Source organism: Rhinolophus sinicus, linkage group LG06, assembly GCF_036562045.2.
Source record: "Rhinolophus sinicus isolate RSC01 linkage group LG06, ASM3656204v1, whole genome shotgun sequence".
Lineage (NCBI taxonomy): Eukaryota > Metazoa > Chordata > Mammalia > Chiroptera > Rhinolophidae > Rhinolophus > Rhinolophus sinicus.
Window position 1 is genome coordinate 133,749,726 of NC_133756.1, and position 20,241 is coordinate 133,769,966.

Sequence of the window (20,241 nt, forward strand, 5' to 3'; positions counted from 1 at the left end):
TTCTCTTCTCCATCTCTGCAGAGCCATTGGCAAGCCCAGCCTCCTCCCACCCCGGAATGAACGAAAATGCACCTGTTTCTTTGGAGAGTGGCAGCAGCTCCACCACCCCTGCTAATTGCAGTGTCTCCTCGGCCATCCCCCAGCCCGGGGCTGCCAAGCCCTGGCGCAGCAAGTCCGTCAGCGTGAAGCACAGCGCCACGTCGTCCATGCTCTCGGTCAAGCAGCCCGTGCCCGAGGCCCCCAGGCCCAGCTCCGAAGCCTTGAAGCCAGCCCCTAATAATCAGAAGTCCATGCTGGAAAAACTAAAACTTTTCAATAGCAAAGGGGGTTCCAAGGCGGGTGAAGGGCCGGGGTCACGCGATACGAGCTGTGAGCGGCTGGAGATTCTGTCCAGCGTTGAAGAGAGTGAGGAGATGGAGGCCGCCAGCCGCGTGCTCTCCATGGCGGGTCCCCCTTCCAACAGCCCCAAGATCGCACTCAAGGGCATCGCCCAGAGAACTTTCAGCCGGGCGCTGACCACCAAAAAGAGTTCCCCGAAAGGCAATGAGAAGGAAAAGGAAAAACAACAGCGGGAAAAGGAAAAGGAGAAGAGCAAGGACCTCACCAAGAGAGCCTCTGTGACGGAGAGGCCAGAGCTCAGAGAGGGGCCAAAAGAAGACCCCACTGGGGCGGTGGTGACTGAGATGCCAAAAAAGTCCTCCAAGATCGCCAGCTTCATCCCCAAAGGGGGCAAGCTCAGCAGTGCCAAGAAGGAGGCCGCAGCCCCTCCCCTCAGTGGAATACCAAAACCAGGCATGAAGAGCATGCCCGGGAAATCCCCAAGTGCCCCTGCCTCTTCCAAGGAGGGGGAGCGGAGCCGGGGTGGCAAGCCGAGCTCGGGGCTCCCCCAGCAGAAGCCCCAGCTGGATGGCAGACACTCCAGTTCCTCCTCCAGCCTGGCATCCTCGGAAGGAAAAGGCCCCGGAGGGACCACCTTGAACCACAGCATCAGCAGCCAGACGGTCAGTGGCTCCGTCGGGACCACCCAGACCACGGGAAGCAACACCGTCAGTGTTCAGCTACCTCAGCCTCAACAGCAATACAACCATCCCAACACTGCCACGGTGGCACCTTTCCTGTACAGGTAGGAGCGGCCACCTGCCTGCCCTTCCTGGGCCACTGGACAGAGAAGCCTTTCTGGTGGCTTCTGGGTAGTTAAGGGCAGGAATCAGGACCGCTGTCTGGGAAACACTTCAGCACACGCAGCTGAGGTACCGGTGATACGGTCCTAACAGGTATACAGAGTTTGCTTGAGGGAACAATTAATACAGCAGGGCCTGGTGGAGAGTCAGAGAAAGCTAAAGAGAGGAGGTAAATTTAGAGCTGACCCAGGATGAGTGGCAGTTCACCGGGCATCTGGGGACTCAGGGGCATTTTGGAAACAGCAGCAGCGGCACAGGCAGATGCGTGAAGGGGGGTTTGGTATCGCTCAGCAGGCGCCCACATCAGTCTTTAGCCATCCTTGCTGAATAACGGATGCTGCTTCTCACGGGGGTGTTTGTCTTGACCTTGCAGACCCTCACAGTTTCTTACCACAGCACACATATTAAGTACGTTTTCAGTTCCTGCAGTGTGCTGGGATGTTCGAGGCAAGAGCAGGATGAGGGAGAAGGGTAGAGGTGAGGAGAGACCAGTTCTAGAAGAACAGAAGAACCCAGGTTATATTGAGGAGGCAAGCCTGGGTGTTTGCATGTGACTCTGGCCTTCTGGCCGTTGTCTGCCCCTCAGTCTCTGGCTCTGATGGTGCACCCATGGGACACATGTGGAGCCAGATGCTGCTTGCTCTGTGTGCTTCTGGCCTGTGAACACCTCTGGTTGCTCAGCCTGCACTACATACCTCGGCGAATGGGGACGCTGGCTCTGGCTGTTCCTTGATCTAGGTGATGAGTTCTCTCCAGGCGGATGGCAGCTCCCCCAGCACTGATTTTAAGAAAGTCCCAAAGCTTTGCTTACAGTAATCAACTTGATCCTGTGCTTTGGACGTGTAGTGTCTTGGGCCGCACTGCACAGCTGGATGATAACTGATACGTCTACATAGCAAAAGGGGACTAAGGATCGAAAGATTGAATCTCATATTCTGGGCACGCATTTTAGCTTTCGGCCTAAGCTAAGGATGTACACACCACTGTACACACCCTCATACAGCCGTGGGTATGCATGTACACCCACAGTCACAGTCACATGTAAGTGGGAGTACAGGTCCACGTTCGTATGTCAAATACAAATGCACATACGCAAACATGTATTTTCCTCGCTGTTCATATGCATAGACTCACCCATAACCCTCTCTCCCTGCCTGAGCTGTGTTCTCGGAGACTGTTTCCACTCCTGCCAATGGCTGATAGAAAGGCTGGCTTGAGCGATTTCAGAGTAAAGCCAGCCAGGTCCAGCCAGTGAGGGAATGTCAGGCCTCACCTCATCCCTCTTCGTTCTCCTCTGCTCACCCTCCCCTTCAGTGAGGGTCACACCCGAACTTTTTAAATGGGAGCCGGCCATCTTTTTAGTAAATCACGTCCTCAGCTCAGCTCTCAGTCCTGAGAAGAGTGCCAAGGCTGAGATCATGACTCAGCACGCGTCTGCACGCACAGCTTTCTGTACGGTTGTTCTCTGAGCCGCAGCGGCAACTGAATTGCTCCCCACGAAACGTTGATCATCCCAGTAGCGTTTACAGTCATGAGATCAGGCTACTGTTCACAGAGTCTTGATTTGCATTTTCAAAATTAAAATACATGATTTGATCACCCTGAGTCCCACCCACTCCCCCTTTTTTTCTGGCTATAATCATTTAAAAAATTGCAAACATACTTAACCTTTTAAAAAAGTTTTCAAGCTTTTTTTATGAAAGGAAAATTCTTAACGATAAAGAACAAATATATGACAAATAGGAGGAAGGGGAAAATACCATGTATATCTATCTGTCCAGCCCCATTTTAATGTTAAGTTTGTTCCGTCTGATGTCCCTCTGGCCCCTCTGGGGTGCCTTTGCTCTTTAGGTGAGCCAGGGAAGACACTAGAAAGAAGAGCAGTGCGATAGGAGTCAGGACTCCTGGACTCTGTCCTTCCTCAGCTTGCAACTCCCTGTGTGGTCTTGGAACCTGGCCGCAGGAACCGCTACTGAGACCTGGCTAACAGCTTTTCATGCCTTAGCTCATTTCATCATCCCCACATTTCCATGAGCTGTCTACCTTTTTAAAAATCCCTCTTCTATAGCTGAGCAAAGCTGAGGCTTCGAGTAATTAAATAACTTGCTGTGAGTCACAGAGCGAATAGCCAGAAGAGCTAGTGTTTCACGGCTGTCCACCTACAAGGACCCAAGTTCTTCAGCACCGTACTCTCTTGTCTGTAAATCACTGCATCGCTCTGAGCCTGAGTGTCTTCATGCGTAAAGTGAGGACCGTGGATTAGATTAGAGGATCTCAAAAAACGGGTTAGACTTCCTTTGTGCTCTGAAACGCTCTCTCTCTAGTTTATGGCTCACCGTCTGTGACCTGCAGTGCTCTCCCCAGAACCTGCCCATGTTAGTAATTTCAGCAAGGGACAAAAGGAAAATAAATCATTTAAAAAATCACTCAGAATGAATTATGTTTATCAAGTCAGAAGTGAACGGGGGGGACCCCTCTATCACTGTTTGTTGCCATATCACTTGTGATTTCTGTAGCAGCCAGAAGAGGTCGCTGTTGTGATTCCCACTGTACCCAAGAAGGGCCTGCGGTTCAGATGTATTCAAATGTGCATGGCTGTAGGCCTGAAGCCAGTTACCTCGTCAGACTTGAAGTCTAATGTTCCTTCCACTACCCAGCATCTTTCCAGAGTTAAAGATTTCTCGTTTACCCATTTAACACATTTATCCTGCCTTGAGTGCCTCCTCAGCATATGAATTTGAACAGATCGTGTCCTTATATGTACACATCGAAAGAGCCCGTCTCTGCCTTCAGAGAGCTCTCAATCTAGTTGAGGAAAGATTTGTTAATGACACCACATTGTAGGAAACAGGCTTCCGGAGAAGAAGGAGAGTGCTGTAGAAACACAGAGGTGTGATCAGCTGGCAAAGAGTGAGGGGAGGGATTCCAGGTGAAGGTGACATGGGAGCTACTTCTTCAAGGCAGGTTAGGAGCAAATTAGGACAGAAAGGGGAGATGGGCCTTTAGGCAGAGGTTCTAGTAACTGCAAAGACAAAACTGCTAAGGGCAGGGTGTGATCTGGGAATGGCGAGAGCCGCATGTGGGTGGCGCGTAGGGCAGGACTGTGTGTCCAGGGCAGGAGTGGCAGGAGGGGGGCTGGAGAGGGAGGAAGGAAGAGTCCTGTGGTGTGCGGTACCTTCTGCAGTAAGGCGCTCAGGCCTATCCTGGGAAGCCATTGGAAGCCTTTCATCAGAAGCTGATGTGATCACGTCAGTATCACAAAGGTCGGGAGGATGCTGTGGGGTGTGGACCAGCCCTAGGAACAGTCTAGAACAGAGGTCATGCCTTCAGGTGCCTGATTGGGCCCCAAAAGGCAGTATACATGGGAGCCTCAGGACGAGTGGGACTGTGGCAGAGGGAAGGCCACACCTCTAGAGGGAGCAGCCACCACTTGGCACCAGCAGGTGGAGCTCGGTCTTTCCAGACGTCCTTGTTTTTCCTGGGAGGAGGCAGAAATCCAGCCAGTTTTTGTGAAAGCTCCCCCATTTTTAAATGTTGAAACTAATTCAAAAGCTTTAAAATGCTATGCACACCAATAAATATATGTGTGGACTGGTTCCTCCCCCTGGGTGCCATTTGCACCCTCCAGGCTGGAGGCAGCATACCTGTTGCAGGGCACTGGTAGGGCCGAGGCAGAGGTGATGGGAGCCGGGACTCCGGCCAGGGGATGGAGAGGAGCACGGGGGGTACGAAAATACATTAAAGGTAGAGATGACTGGAATTGGGAACTGACGGCTTCCGTAGGAGGCCAAAGGGAGGAAGAGTAGATGGATGACTTGAGGGTTATCAGCACAACCCCCACGTTTAAGACAGTCTCGTCCTTGGCAAATGCTTTCTTCATAGAGAGTGAAATAGGGTTGAGTTAGCTGAAGATGCTAAATGAATTGATAATGTTACACCCAGGGTTATACATCTGAGTGTAGTTATACGTTTGCCTAAATGAGCGGAGGTAGTTGCAGCAAGAACACATTGCATGAAGCAGTTGTCTTCATTTGCTTGACAAATAAGGGCATGGAGAAGGTTTGGGGAAGTATGCATTTCAGTCAAGTGTTGAAATAGTGATCAATGAGATCTTTCATGTCAAGATCTGAGCTCTGAATCAGAGACCTGGAGGGCAAACACACCTGCTTGGCACGTAGTCCTGACTGGTTTTACAGTCACCTTTTCAGAGAGAGCCATGCCAGGAGGACTGGGGGGGCATGGGGGCTCTCCATGGAGTCATCCCTATGTTTGACTTGCTGGTGTGGCTAGTTACTTAGAAGCTGCTCTTTGGGAGAGGTTAAATGATCCAAACCACCCTGTACTCTCCAGCATTGTTCTGGCCAGACTTAGCGCTCTGATGGGAATCCAGTAAGGGATTGCAGACCCTCCGTTTGGGCGATGAATACTTACTTCATCTTTTATAGTTCCGTGTCTGTCTCTGACGTTGCTCCACACACGCTGATGAATTCTTTAGCATCAGTCAGCTGGTCTGCTCTATTCCAAAGCCTGCTGAAGGAGGTGATGGGGGGTTCTATGGTAAAACCACAGCGGTCCAGATGTGGGAGTTCCTGCTTGTGACAAGTGTGCCTGCTTTGGTTTATGTGCGAAGGTCCCAGACAGACACCGAAGGAAATGTTACTGCCGAGTCCAGCTCAGCAGGTGTGAGCATGGAGACCAGCCACTACTCCAAGAGTGGACAGCCTGCCCTGGAAGAACTCACTGGTGAGTATGGAGCCCCAGAAATTGTGTGTCTGCCAGTGATGTGGCATCTCGTGTAACAACCTGCTGGATGGGCATGAACCCAGCAGGTGTTCTAAAGTTGGTTTATGTTTGCATTGATTGATGAGCTAAACAAACTTATTTTCTTTCTTACTATTTTCCTTCTCTTTCTTCCCTGTTTCCCTGTTCTCTCTCTCTCACTCTCCTAACACACACACACACACACACACACACACACACACACACACCCTCTCCAGAATTGTAAATAAATTTCTTACCTGTTGGCAAATCCTATTTTAAGATATGTTCCATTTCATTCACGTAGGGGCTCTGGGCTGCTATGACACTTAACTTTGAATCCCCTTGTTTACTCTTCAGATAAAGTCACTTCCAACAAGAGTTGGGACTCTAAAATACTGACTTTTATTCCTTTCCTGTATGGAAGCACTGATGGGACATCGTTCTCAATGCTGGGAAGAAGATGACAGCATGCTGCTTTTACCATAGCCAAAAAACAAAACAAAAAATCTAAATTTTATTTAAGTATAGCCTAGACCATGATGACTAAAGGGGCATTATAAAAAATATAAAATCTGCAGTCGCCAAAATATAAAATTCTGAGTTCCCACCTTCTCTGTCTGTCTCTCTACCCCATTCCCCCTGTGTTCCCGCAACTTCTAATCAGGGAAGTGAATAGTAAACCACATATCTAGTAGTGGCTGTGGTATTCTTCTCGTATCGTACCACTTCCAGAGTTGGGTTAGAAAACGAATCCGTGTTTAAAATCTATTTATTAGACTAAATATCCATGACCACATCATTTTAACATTTTAATAGCCATTTATTGTTGTGGGATTGGTCTGCAGCCCATATGATCAATTCCTACCTATCTCACCATTAGCTCTGAGTATTAATTTCAGAGGATCTGAGAGATTCAACTATTTCCTTTTCGTTCTGCGGCTGGGCCCAGTGATGAGGCAGAAAGGTTTCAAGCCCCCACATTTGGGATTGGTTTTGCTCCCTTCTCTCCCAGGGTTGTAGCTCCCTTGCATCTGAGCACATGGATCGCACAGGAAAAGGGCCAGGAGAAGGGTGTGCAGTGCAGACGACAGCTCAGGTCTCCACACACATTCCAGATCTTGTCTTTATGGGCACACATCAAAAGAGAGAAGCCAGTGCTTCAGAGCCCGGCATGGATCGGATGTGTGTCCCGTGGAGCAGTGTGGGTTCGTGTCAGGCATGGTGGCTCAGCACAATTCACATTTGTAAGGCAAAAGCAGCAGCAAGAGAGCATTCCATGTAACACTTAAATTTCAGAGCGACAGACTGCAGCCTGTGATCTTTCACTCATTTTTCTTCTTCTCCCCACGTCTCCTCTGCATCAGGACTGTAAAACCAAATAAGAGCTCAGAAAGCCTGAGCCGCTGTCAGTTGCTTTGGGGAATAGAACGGTGCAGCGAGTCCTGCCTGATCAAGCACTCTGATTTGGTATTGAGTCGAATGGCATTAGCGGCTAATGAAAATTTCTTAATCAGGGTGATTTGCCATTACATTCACATAGAACTCACGTGGGTGACTGTCCAGTGAATTCTTTGATGGAGACACTGCATAGTGGCATGGGATTGAATTTAACTTATCCACAACTGACCCCTTGAAATGACAATGAATGGTGAGTGTATTTAGAAATGGACATTTACGAGGCTATTTGATCAATTGCTTAGTTCTTTCCCTTGCTTATACAAATAGGTGGATTTTTCCATAGGGCTCTGTCATCTACATAGCATTACAGTTAAGATCTGTCTTGGATTGTAGAGTTACAAGGAACCACACACTCCTGTTTGTTTATTGCCCTGTTTATGAATCCTTACTGTCATTCATTGAGGGATCATCTTTCAGTCTCTGCTGGAATATTTCTTGTGATGGGGATGTTGACGGTTATTCCTTCATAAGGCAGCCCTTCCATATTTTGTTGGCTTTAATGGGTAACAGAGTTCTTTCTTCTTACGTTTTTAATCACTGGATATAATCAAGTATCCTGAAGCCCACAGACAATTTTCATCTTTTCCTTGTAGCAGCATGTCCCTTAAACCTCCCTCTTCCAAGTCAAAATCCCAGGTTCTTTCCGTTTCCCAGCAAGACCCCCAAGAATGAAACAGGGCACTCAGATTCAACTAGCCCTCATTTTGTGCCGGTCATCTCATCTGCTCCTCCTGACCCTTTGCGGGAAAGGCTTTATCCCCATTTTACAGATGACATTTAGAGAGAACAAGCAACTTGTCCAAGGTCAAGTGACCGATAAACAGCAGTGCCATGATTCAAGTTTTTATCTGTCCGAATGCAAAGCCCATGCTTTTTCTTCAACCCTACACTGACCAAATGTCTGCTGGGCAATAAATATTTCTTGGGCATCTGTAGATACGTTGTGTGTGTGTGGTGGGCGGGAGGAGGTGGGAGTTCCCAGAAGTAAAGGTGAGATGCCATCCCATCTCAAAGATCTCCGATTTTCTAAAGAAGAATTAACACTGGCAAATGCGTCATGAAGAGAGATATGGATCAGTAAATGTAATTATTGTACTTGTATGTGATTAAGCTAATTGATGAAGGTAATTTAAAAACTGCTGCCTAGACTTAGCTTCATAATAAATGTTCATTATTGGGCCTAGAGCTGTCCAAAGGATTAGTACCTTTTTTGGCAGCTTTCCACAGATAAAATGTGGCCAAACTGGCAATAAAAGATATTTAATTGATGGCCCAAGAGATAGATGCAATTACATTCCTCCAAAGCCATTAGGGGAAGGTAAGGTCGGTATTCATCATTGCTTTCATTTAAAAAACACATACCTACATGCATGGATTTTAAAGAATCGGGTGGGAAATACAAGCTTGACCACTCTTCAGGTAAGAGAAAAATAAATGCCTTCCAAATTCCTCTTGGTTAAAAAGAGGGAGAAAATTGAAAACACTTGCATTTTCAAGGAGATAGAGTTTGCGGTAGCAAATTTCCTCCATAACACTCACAAACTATCTTTTCATCCAGCCACCACGCAGCACCACGCTGAGAAAAACCTCAGGAAGTTGTCATCTGTCTCAGAAGGAAGGTTAATTCTGTGACCTTTCATAGATGCCTGTTGCCCGATCAATGACAGTTGCGGAAGTTCTACTTAGGGTCTGATGTAAATTCCACTTGCTGCTGTCCATGTGTACTGGATTTTAGATGGAGGTTTCTTTAAAATTGTTGCCCAACACTTGAAATAGCCATAGGCTTTTAAAGACCCTTGATTGCGGTTCTTCAGGCTTCTCAGCCCTCCCTGGAATTCCTCCGAGGGAAAGATGTTTGATTCCTTTCATCACTATTGTAGTTATGCTCCTTTTCCTCTTCCTCTTAGAAGCCTAAACAACAAGGAATAATGAGAGAACCTAAAGCAAGGCTACTCTGAGGGGGCACGTGGCTTCCTGGCTTGGTGTGGCCTGTGGCTCCTGGGACGTTTGTGCCACATTGACCTCTCCTGGGCCACATATTTTGTGGAAAATCTTGCCTAGAGAATGGACGTCCCTTATCTCTCTAGGCGAAGCCCTGAGTCTTCTTGATGGCTCCCTGCTCTTCTGCAGCCCCAGCTGGCATGAGCTGTGGTGGGCACCGTGCCCAGGGATCTACAGCATTTAGTCCCCATCGCTGCCCTTCGAGGTCATTACTGTCACTGCCCTCGCTTTAGGATGGTGGAATCTGAAGGATGGAGAGGGTTGTCACCACTCTTCCCTATGATCACACAGCCACTGAGTAGAGGGGCCAGAATTTGAGGTGATGTCATGAATCAAAGAAAAAGACATACCTCTCTCTGTAGAAATGCGTGTGATTAGTAAGAGCAGATCTTTTAGCCACTACAAGTTCCGTTTGTAATGTAGGGCTAGTAGACAGCAGCATGTGTCACCCGTCGGTGAAAAACGAAATGCCTCAGCCACTTTCGCAAGCGCAGAGGACAATGCCTGGGAATCAGACCTAACGTGTGCATGTCTTTGTTGGAGGCAGTGTGGAAATGTGTTTCTGTCTCAGGCTAGGTACTTTGCTTCTTTTACAAGCTAGACTTCACCTATTTCAGGAGGGACCTGGAGGGAGAAGAAAGATTTCTCTTCTTAGACTTAACACCTTCCTTTGGGCATTCATTCATTCATTCATTCACTCACTCACTCATTCATTCCCAAATCCTTTTTAAGTGCCTTGGTGAGCCAGGCCCTGAGCATGGAGCATGGTTATATTGTGGAGTCATTTTCTGCTCCCATGAAGCTCACTGTCTGTCTGAGAATTAAAATAGTCTTAACCCTCATCTTTCCAGGAGAAGATCCTGAAGCTCGGCGACTGCGGACAGTGAAAAACATCGCTGACCTGCGGCAGAATTTGGAGGAGACCATGTCCAGTTTACGGGGAACTCAGGTTACACACAGGTATCTGAAGCATGAATTACTCAACTGAACTAGCTAATAAGTTGATTTTCGCACGGCTTCTCTTATGTTTATTCGTGCCACCAGCAACGTGATTTGGTTAATAAGGGAACTAATAACCTTGATTACCGAATGTGCTGGAACTGACAAAGAATGCCATACAGAGTGCAGAAGAAAAGTGTAATTAGCGAGAATTAGTATAGACAGATTCTTCCCCAAAGCCGAAGGTTGCTAAATCCATTCAACAGAGGCTGTTGTAGACAAGCTCCATTTAAATTTCACTGTACATGCATTTTCCAAAATTATATTGTGCTGTTGAAATGAGCAGGTAAACTATATTTGACCTGTGTGGCAAAGAGAATAACTTGAATTCCTACCGGGTCTTCTGATACGCAATGCTCTATAATGTTGTTAGGCATGCACATGTATAAAACACGTAAGGAGATAGTCATAAAAACGTAGGATCGTGTTTAAACTGTAATTTAGTTGGATAAAATCTAGGATGACACTGGAAACATTTATCAGGTTATTTTCATTGCTGAGCAACAATCCGAGGAGGCTGCAACCCTGGGACCCCCTTCGTGATTTTGGCAGAACCAAGGTTTACGGCCTGTGCTTGGCTTTCATAATCAAGGCCCCGCCCTAGGTGTCCCCACTGGTCTCCAGACAGTCTCCTTTGCTTCTACAGTTTCAGTCTCTTTGATACATGAGTATCGCAGGGAGACGGCAGGGCTCCCTACTGCCTGCAGTTTTTGCTCAGGGTTAAGCACTGTGGATTCCATCTTACATAAGCCTGAGGGGCTCCCCCTATGAGGAAAGTCAGGCCGCTTGCAAGATCAGAGGGCAACCAAAACAGCTGAGGTGCCAATTGGTTCTTTCAGAGGAGAGTGAACTTGGGAGCTGTGGTGTAAGGCCCCCTAAACCTTTACTGTGTGCTGGCATGGGGACTCGGTGATTAGGTAGGAAACATCCGTGTTTTTAGCATAAGCACCGAAACTGACTTAATATGCATTACAACGGTTGGATGGATTTCTTGGCTTGGATTAGGACGGTGATGGTAACAGGAGGGACATCTTGGATGGTTTCTCCGGCAGGAAAGACTCTCGCTCGCTCTGCTCAGTTAGAGACCCTAGTGCAGCTCTGAAGAGGTACACTGCTTGTCCTGACTCTGCCACAGCACCTGCAGGGCCAGAAAGACAGTGGCCTGGAAAAGAGCCTTTACATGGCCGGGGACCAGCTCGAGTCTCCTGGCAGAGGCAGACTCACGTAATTTGATTTATTATCGATGTAATTTGATCTCAAGCCCAGGCATTTACTTTTCTGGCCTTCTGCCCCTCAAAGTTTAGTTGTCATTTTGGACAAAATGTGGGAGAAGCCAAAGTGTGGGGTAAATGGAGCTTAGAGAGTTAGAAAATCAAAGCTTTCCCCACCTGCTCGGTCAAGAAGCATCTGAGGAGGTAAAGTAAGATATTAGGCATCCCAGAGTGATGGGTGCATTCTGCTTTGGAAAAGGAGAGCTACGAAGTAGCATCCTAGGACAAACAGGCAGGTGGCATCTTTCTGCCCCAGTTCAGCATTTTCTATTCCTTTCCTGTGCTGGAAAGAAGATTTTAGTAGTTAAGATCGTGTAATTAAAGTAAGCTGCAGTGGATGTCTTGTATCATGTTTTAGGGGGGTAAAGTCTGTGCTGGGCTTTTCAGAATGTTATGCCGATGTGCAGGTTTCTCTTTTCACTTTTAACAGAGGAATACACTGGGTGGCACGTTGGTGCCTATCGTTTGTTCCTATTTTGTATATAGGAAACATCTCATCATTTCAAAATATTAAAGAACCTATGAACTGCAAAGGATTCTGGGCACATTAGGGTCTAACGCAAGGCGGCTTTTGTGTTTTTTTTAGCACATTGGAAACCACATTTGACACCAATGTCACCACAGAGATCAGCGGACGCAGTATCCTCAGCTTGACCGGCAGGCCCACTCCTCTGTCCTGGAGACTTGGCCAGTCCAGTCCCCGCCTCCAAGCAGGAGACGCCCCCTCTATGGGCAACGGGTACCCTCCTCGCGCCAATGCCAGCCGGTTCATCAACACTGAGTCGGGCCGCTATGTGTACTCTGCCCCGCTGAGGAGGCAGCTGGCCTCTAGGGGCAGCAGTGTCTGCCATGTGGACGTCTCCGACAAGGCAGGAGATGAGATGGACCTGGAGGGCATCAGCATGGACGCCCCCGGCTACATGAGCGATGGGGACGTCCTGAGCAAGAACGTCCGGACGGATGACATCACAAGCGGGTAAGTCCCTGGGGTTTCTCTCTCTTCACAGAGCAGGGGAAGGCGTGGTGCCTGGTTTCCTTTTTGCAGGACTTTATTTAAGTTCTCTGGAGGAGATCAAACAGCCTCTTTCACCGTCTGCTGTCTACGTCAGAGGCTGTGGGGTGTGGAAGGGAATTTTCTGGACTGAGAGTCCCAGACCTGGGCTGCAGTCCAGTCTTAGCCAGGTGATTCTATCAAGACTCGACCCGCAGCCAGAGTGACGCTTGACAACAAACCATACTGTGTCGACCCTTGAAACCAAATCTTGCACTGAGGATGGAACCCAGACTCCTTAGCATGGCCAACCTGGTCCTACAGGATCTGGCCCTTACCTGACGCTTAGATCTCATGGTTCCCCACCCCCACCCCCGCCCCCCTTACTTCCTCGGCTGCAGCTCTTCCTTCTGTCCTCAGTCGCATCCAGCTTGTTCCAGCCTCATGACCTTTGGACCCTCTGTTTCTCCGCCTGGATTCTATTCCCCACATCTTTGGCATGGCTGGTTCCTTGTTATTGCTCAGCTGGCATCTCTTTAGAGGGGCTCTCCTCCACCATTCAACTTGAAGTCGTTGACGTGCCCTTGCCACATGCCCTCTCCTCTCTATCACCCTGTCATATGCTCCTTGAAAAGCATATCACTCCTGGAAATGATCTTGATTATGTGTTTATATTTTATGGTCTCCCTGCCCACTCCTGCTTGCAGCAGTCAGCACCATGAAGCAGGGACACTGTCTGGCTTGTTCACCACCAAATCCCCAGTGCATTATACAGATAGGAGCTTCGAAATATCGCTGAGTTAATGAACACGTGGATCGGTCCATGAAGGAACAAACCCCAGCTCTCTGTTTCTCTATCTGTGAGGTTAAGGGAAGCGAAGAGACGAAGTCTAAGCTGTGCCGTGCCCATGGATAGCCCGAGGCTGGGCTTCTTGTTTTCAGCTCCGCTTCCAAATCACTGTGTAAACCGAAGGTGCGTCTATTTATTCCACTTGCCAGAGACTTTATCTGTTAACCTGACTTGCGCTGACGTTTCCCAAGATCTCATCATCCTCTAACATTCTAGCCGTCAAAATTACAGATAACAGAAATCAGATGTAATAATCATGCCACTCATTTCCATGAACAGGGATCAACGCCCCACGGGTGAGTCAGTATTTTCATGATTTAATAATAGCTAGTGCTCCCAAGCCCTGCACTAGGAGCTGTACACATGTTACCTTGTTCTAACTTCACAGCAAACCTTTGAGGTGGGTGATAGCATCATCCCCATTTTATGGAGGAGTAAACTGAGGCTCAGGAATGTTAAATTACTTGCCCAAGGTCCCACAGTGGTCCAGAGGCAGAACCCAGGCTAGTGGCTCCAGGGCCTTGTTCCTGAACCCGCCATCTTGCCCAGCATCTTATTGCTGCATTGAAATAACACAACTACTGGAGTTTATTTCAAAATTAATTCCTTTTGCTTAGTTCTACCTGTCTGACTAGAAATGTTCTTTTGTTTACTGAAAAGCTTAAACAAGAGATGCTTTGCCTGTCATGAAATCTAGGAAGACAGGAGACACCAAACCTTTATAATATAACAAATTTCTGCCATCCAGAATGGCTGGGAAACTTAATGGACTGATAAATGACCCACTGAACATACAGCATCATTTTTTAGTTCTAGTTTTCCATAAATATGGAAATAATAACATGCACCTATTACTAAAATAAAATTGCATGTAATTTCATCTTTGTATTATTATTTAGAAGACTTTTGGTATCTCGCATGGCCTCAAGGTTATTATCATTATCAATGCCACTGTAACATGCTGCCAAAATGTTGTAGGGTTATTTTGAGATTTCTCTATCCTGTAATAGAGTTTATTCTGTTGTCGGGTCTGTTAATCCTCAATATATGAAGGTCCTTGTGTTTATTTTAATGTAGTATTGACAGTGTCCACAAGGTGGAGACATTGAAGTACTCTAAACTGAACCTCAGTGATGTCGCAGTGAGAAATCCTAGTTTCTTTACCTACTCAAACGAGAACTTTCTTTTACCCCTGCTCAAAAGCCCAAATGTTTCCATTTCAGTTCCTGCTTTGGGGAGGTTACATTTTTAGCAAGTGAGAGAGTGCTCAAAGCAAGTGTAGATAAAAGTGTGGACATGTAAGCAAACCATCCAGTTACTAAAACTGAAGAACTCTGGTCTGGCTTTTCTTCAATCCCATTCCTTTTAGTGTAGAAATTTACCTCCAAAATGAGGAGTGGTAACCCAGATGGCATTTAATGCTCCTTCTAGTTGTAACATTCTAGGACACTAGTTAAAAGCATGACTCCACGCTACAGAAATGCATGTGAGTTCTTGCTGTGAGGCCCACTTTGCTTTTACATGCCGAGTCCAGGGCAAGTCATTGAATGTCCTTTGTACCTATTTCTTTCTTTTTTTTTTTCTTACAAACTTGACAAGATTATAGATATTGAAGGACTGGTCATTAGTCTGTGCTTCAGAATCTGCCAAAAATAAGTTATATTGCTGAGGCAATTGGTGCAGTGGAAAGAAAACAGACTGAGATATCTGACAGATGGCGCTTAAACCCTGCTCTGCCACTTGTGAGCTCTGTGATGTTAGGCCTGTCATTTAACTTCCCTAAGCCTTGAAGCATTATAAATAATATGATCCTTAACCTCCTGCAATTAGATTTCTCTTTGAGGTTGTATCTGATTAACGGAAAATATCTGATAAAGACGCAAAGTCTCAGACAGGGTCTATATATCTTATCAACCTCAAACATCCAGGCACTTGGCAACAATGAAATGATTAAAGTTTTCATCCAGATGTTTGTTTGGCTCAGTGGGAACAGCCTTGATGGATGAGTAAGATATAAATCCATAAGGAGGCTTTTTAATGAAAGTTCTTGTAAAAGTTTACAGCAAGTTTATTTTAAAAGCCTGATATGGAAGTGAATTCTAGTTTCTGGAATCCTATGAACTTTCTTTTTTGAAATGACACTGTACCTCTGCTTGGTATAACAGCTATTTTTTGGATGTCTCTAGTTTATCGTCTCCACTGGCTAGCATTGCACATGTGTCTGTGTATATCATTCAGTTCGCCTGAAGATGGGGCTGAAATTACTTTGTTTGTGTAGAGTTTAACTAAGAACCTAATGGCAAATGCCTTTTGACTTTGTGTACGCATGTGTGTGTGCGTGCGAGCGAGCGAGAGAGAGAGAGAGAGAGAGAGAGAACGCGCACGTGAGTGAGTGATATCCTTCTGTGACACTTAGTATGTGCTGGGTGTGTCTAAGTACTTTACAAGTTGTCACCGGACCTCACCACTTCCTTTTATTAGATTGGTAAATTGGGCTTTGGCTTTAGTTAGTGGAAAAGAATTCAAAATAACAGATGAAGATACCTCTTACTAAGTTTTGATCTGTGAAGTCAATCCAGCTACTCATCTTCTAAAAATTCAGAGTGCCATCTGGTACAGAATAAAATTAAGGGGACAGACTTAGCATCCATATGTTTGGAAAGATGAGTTTTTTTCTTTTCAAAGGAGACTGCATAATCTTCCAAAGTATGAATATACATTCCTTCCTGGAAAAATATGACCATTTAAATTTAACATCAGAAATGTTTCCAAGAACCTCTGATGGCTTCCCATCACCTGTGGGAACAGATCTCAATGCCTTCCCCTCAGCTGTCCTCTCCCTTAGCCCTGGCCACTTCCATCGCACACAGCCCACACTTCCCATAGCTCTAGGCTACCTGCCATTCCTCACCAGAGGTTGTTTCCTGCATTTGCAAAGCTCTGCACCTCAGGACATGCCACTTTCTCCCTGGAATTCCTGTCCCATCAAGCCCCATGGGACTGACCCTGAGTAAACACCTGCTCTGTGGTGGCTCCCGGACTTCCCCAGGCAGTTAGCTCTGCCTCCGGTGTTTCTGGTAGCTTTGCTTTACACCCAACCTTAGGTGTGACTCTTTCACTTTGCATGGGCGGTGTTTGAAAGGGACTGGATGGTACTGAGGAAAGAGGAAGGTCTTACGGAGTGAACAGATTTGAGATTTAGTCCCGGCGCTGCCAAACGAACTGGAACAAGTTCTTAACCTTTGGGAATTACACATAGAGCCTGAAAAGCACCTGGCAGAATCTGGGATGCTGAAGAAATGGGTGTGTGGGCGTGCGTACACGGGTGCATTTATTCATTCCTCCTCCATACTTGGAGCTCCTAGAAAGCAAACAGTACCTGCTACTTTTCTAAACTCAGAGATCAACACAACTAGGTATTTAACAAATATTTTGTGAATGGTTTATTCTGCAGGCCTAACCCTTGCAGGCCCTTGGGCTTATATAACTTTCTCCCACCAGCTGTGAAACTCTATCATTCTATTAACAGAAGGCTTGAGGAAAATGAACTTCCCCTGGTTTGTCTTCTTGGTGCGATGCATAGCGCCATCTAGTGGCCAACATAGGATGTGACGCTGTGATTTTGATTGCTTTCACCTCTCGGAGCCATGATGTTGGTTTCAGACTAAGGGCCAAGAAGTGAACATTGAAGCAGTTGGTTTGCCTGACCGTTAGTCTAGTGTGGAAGAGAAAATGGGGTTGTGACCAAAGTGGTCTGCAGTGTTGACTTTCTTGTGGCTGAAGTCTTGCCTGTTCGGTGGCAGGGATTCCTCCACCAACAGGTGTGATATGTGTACCAGCACCTGCTGGGAGACTCAGCTCCTCAGAAGCTGAGGACCCCATCCTCAATGAATTATTAGTAGCTCTATAAATATGTCACTGTGTGTCTGCTTGGGCTGCTATAACAAAATGCCGTAGACAGAGGACGTAAACAACACATTTATCTCTCACAGTTCTGGAGGCTGGGATTCCAAGGTCATGGTGCCGTCATGGTCGGGTCCTGCTGCCCCCTTCCCGCCTTGCTCTGTGCTCACAGGGCAGAGAGGAGAGGCTCTGGGGGGGTCTTCATCCTCTTAGAGAGGCACTAATCCCATCGTGAGGGCCTCACCCTCGTGACCTCATCAAAACCAGTCACCTCCCAGAGGCCGCACCTCCTAATACTGTCACATTGAGGGTTAAGACTTCAACGTATGAAGGGGGGAGGGGGAAACAAACGTGTCATCTATAACAGAGTGTGTCATGCTTCCATGCGTCATTTGCATGTGCAGAATCCTGCGTTTAGATTGCCTTTCTCATTATTGCCTACCAGGTCACTTCCTCTGTCCTTCCCTGATTCTGTCTAAGCAGAGGCAGTGATTCTTGCCTTTGCACTCCCATGGCCCTGACATAACCATAATGGCACTGAAAACACCACATCAGAATTATAAATGTGTGTGTGCGTGTGTGTAAAATCAAACACGGCACGCATACAGGATATTTTTAGACTGTTTCAGTGCATTGATGATGAGGAAGGGAGCTGATACCTGTCACAAGCCCTTAAAGGTTCAAGTCAAATCTGTCTTAAATGCGCCCATATCTTCATTGGCTGGCACAAGGCCAACCTCTTCCATAGGAAGTAGTTACAAATGTTTGCTGAATGAATGCTACAGCTGACCTGCAGCAAGACCAGTCACCTGCCTCTGAATGAATATAGGCCTGAGATCAAAGCCCCTTGAACTTGAGGCCCCAGCCACATAGCCTCCCTTTCTTTGGCCCTGTTTTGTACTGTCCGATTATTCCAGACCTTTGACCGCCTCTATCCCCGTGAGCTGGGCATTGACAATAGAGGAAAAAGGAGACAGCTCAGGGTGTTGGACCATGTGCCATGGGAGGTCATGCAGATGGAGGTGTTTCTGCTCTTCTCCTTTCTCCATTGACAACCATGGGACAAATGTGGGAGCTGTTTGTCACCAAGTCAGCACAGAACACAGCAGGTAGCACTGTGAGTCAAAAAGGCAGCATTGATAGCATGGAGGGTTTTCTTATCTGGTGAATGTTTCCCATGGTCTTTCCAGGCCAGACCTGAAGCGACCTTGACAGGCTGTTGTTCCTGGCAAACTGATAGGAAGGAGAGAATGCCAAAACACTGCTTACAGCCAAAATGTACCCCGGAGCCAAGATAAATGATTTTAGACAAGGCCGTCCTGAAAGGCACTGGGTCATGGCCGGTTCTAGCATGGCATGGGATTTGACAAGGTGGGATTCTCGTTTCTCTGGGTTGATCCCTCTGAAATGATCTTGGCTTGTGCAGCTCTTGGAAGGCTTGGGGATTTCAGGTTGCCAGTCAGCCAGTTACTGGGTGGGTCTCAGTGGGGTTAGAAAGCTTGAAATGTCATGGAAAGGTAAAGACTCAGCTCTGTAGACAGACAGATCTTTAAGCCTTGGGCAAGTTACTTGCTCCTAATGCACTGCCATCCTCTTAACTCCCCCCCCCCCCCGCCCCAGTCTTCTCTCTCTCTCTCTCTCTCTCTCTCTCTCTCTCTCTCTCAAAATACAACAGAGCTCCAACAAGAAGCCTCAGGCCCAGTGTAACCCAGAGGATTGGTGATGGGGCTGGGCCAGGTCCAGGTCCAGGGGTCTTTCCATTCCTCTCTTCTTCCCTTAGTGTTTTCTCACTGACAGGTCTTAACGGTGTATGAATTCACAGAAACCATAAATGCCACTCCCTGTCTGATATTTTCCTTGGTGTTAAATATCCCAGGCAAATACAATGACCCCTGTTTTTATAAGTACCACTGTGGGTAGAGTAAGCAAGCCCAGGGAGTTATGCCGAGGGCAGGATTAATTTCCCCAAGTGTTGCAGAACAAGTGACAGCTTTCCCCACATGGTTGTGATGTCATCTGACAGGGGCGGTGTGGCTGATTGATGGCTCTGGCTACCAATATCAGTTGTCCCTGATGGCTGTGGAGGCATCCATTGGACGCTTTTTCCATCCACTTGATTTATGGAGTGTGGGAAATCTATCAGCCTTCCTCTGCAGCTGGGTAGCAGTTTCATCAGAGGAGAAAGAACAATTGAGCTAACAACATGCTGAAAGCAGGGAAATTGTCCAGCATTCCCAAGCCTTCTCTCGCCACTGTTGGTGACTATGGATTCAGCAGGCAGAGACTGGGATTAAAAAAAGATTTACTGGCCAACAGCCCCATGAAGGAATGAAGTGTGGTCCCATTTTGACAGGGGCAGTCCAAACCGCCATTCGTAACTAACAGCCTAGTGATTTATGGGGGAAGAGAGATAAAAGGGGGTATCTTCTCAGGAAACCGGGCTTAGGCCCTGATGTGAATTTCCAAGCTTGCTTTGAGATTTGAATCCCCGCCTCTCCCCAGCATCCTCTGGGGAATGAAAAGGAGAAGGAAACAAAAGTGGGTGCTTTGGGAGAAGAAAGTCATACCTCAGTGCTTCTCGAGTGGTCCCTGAGGGGGCTGCTCACTGTCTGCCTCCCCCCCCACCCTTTGGCAACATTCTCCCTGTCCCAAAGCTTCCCAAAGCGGGGGTCTCTTCTGGAGTTGGAAACCGGCAACCCTTCCTTTGGCCTGCCTTCTGTGGAGGCTCCAGGCAAAAGGCAGTAAAATTCCATGTGAAAGTGTTTATTGAGTTGACTGTGTACTAGAGACGGTGCTAACGGCCCTGAGGCCAAGGGAAATGAACAA

At 47.2% G+C, this 20,241-nt stretch overlaps 1 protein-coding gene across 11 annotated transcripts in view; it reads left to right on the forward strand.

The window, feature by feature from the left end:
• The window catches only part of NAV2 (neuron navigator 2), a 717,995-nt gene that overhangs the window by 556,128 nt on the left and 141,626 nt on the right, over positions 1-20,241 (forward strand). For all 11 annotated transcript variants that reach the window (XR_012497554.1, XM_074336128.1, XM_074336129.1 and 8 more), the window contains 4 exons: positions 22-1,123; positions 5,812-5,924; positions 10,253-10,361; positions 12,258-12,647. Coding sequence is in view for 10 of the 11 variants with exons in the window: in XM_074336128.1 (XP_074192229.1) it covers positions 22-1,123; positions 5,812-5,924; positions 10,253-10,361; positions 12,258-12,647 (1,714 nt within the window). In the remaining variant the exon portion in view is untranslated. The remainder of the gene's footprint in view (positions 1-21; positions 1,124-5,811; positions 5,925-10,252; positions 10,362-12,257; positions 12,648-20,241) is intronic.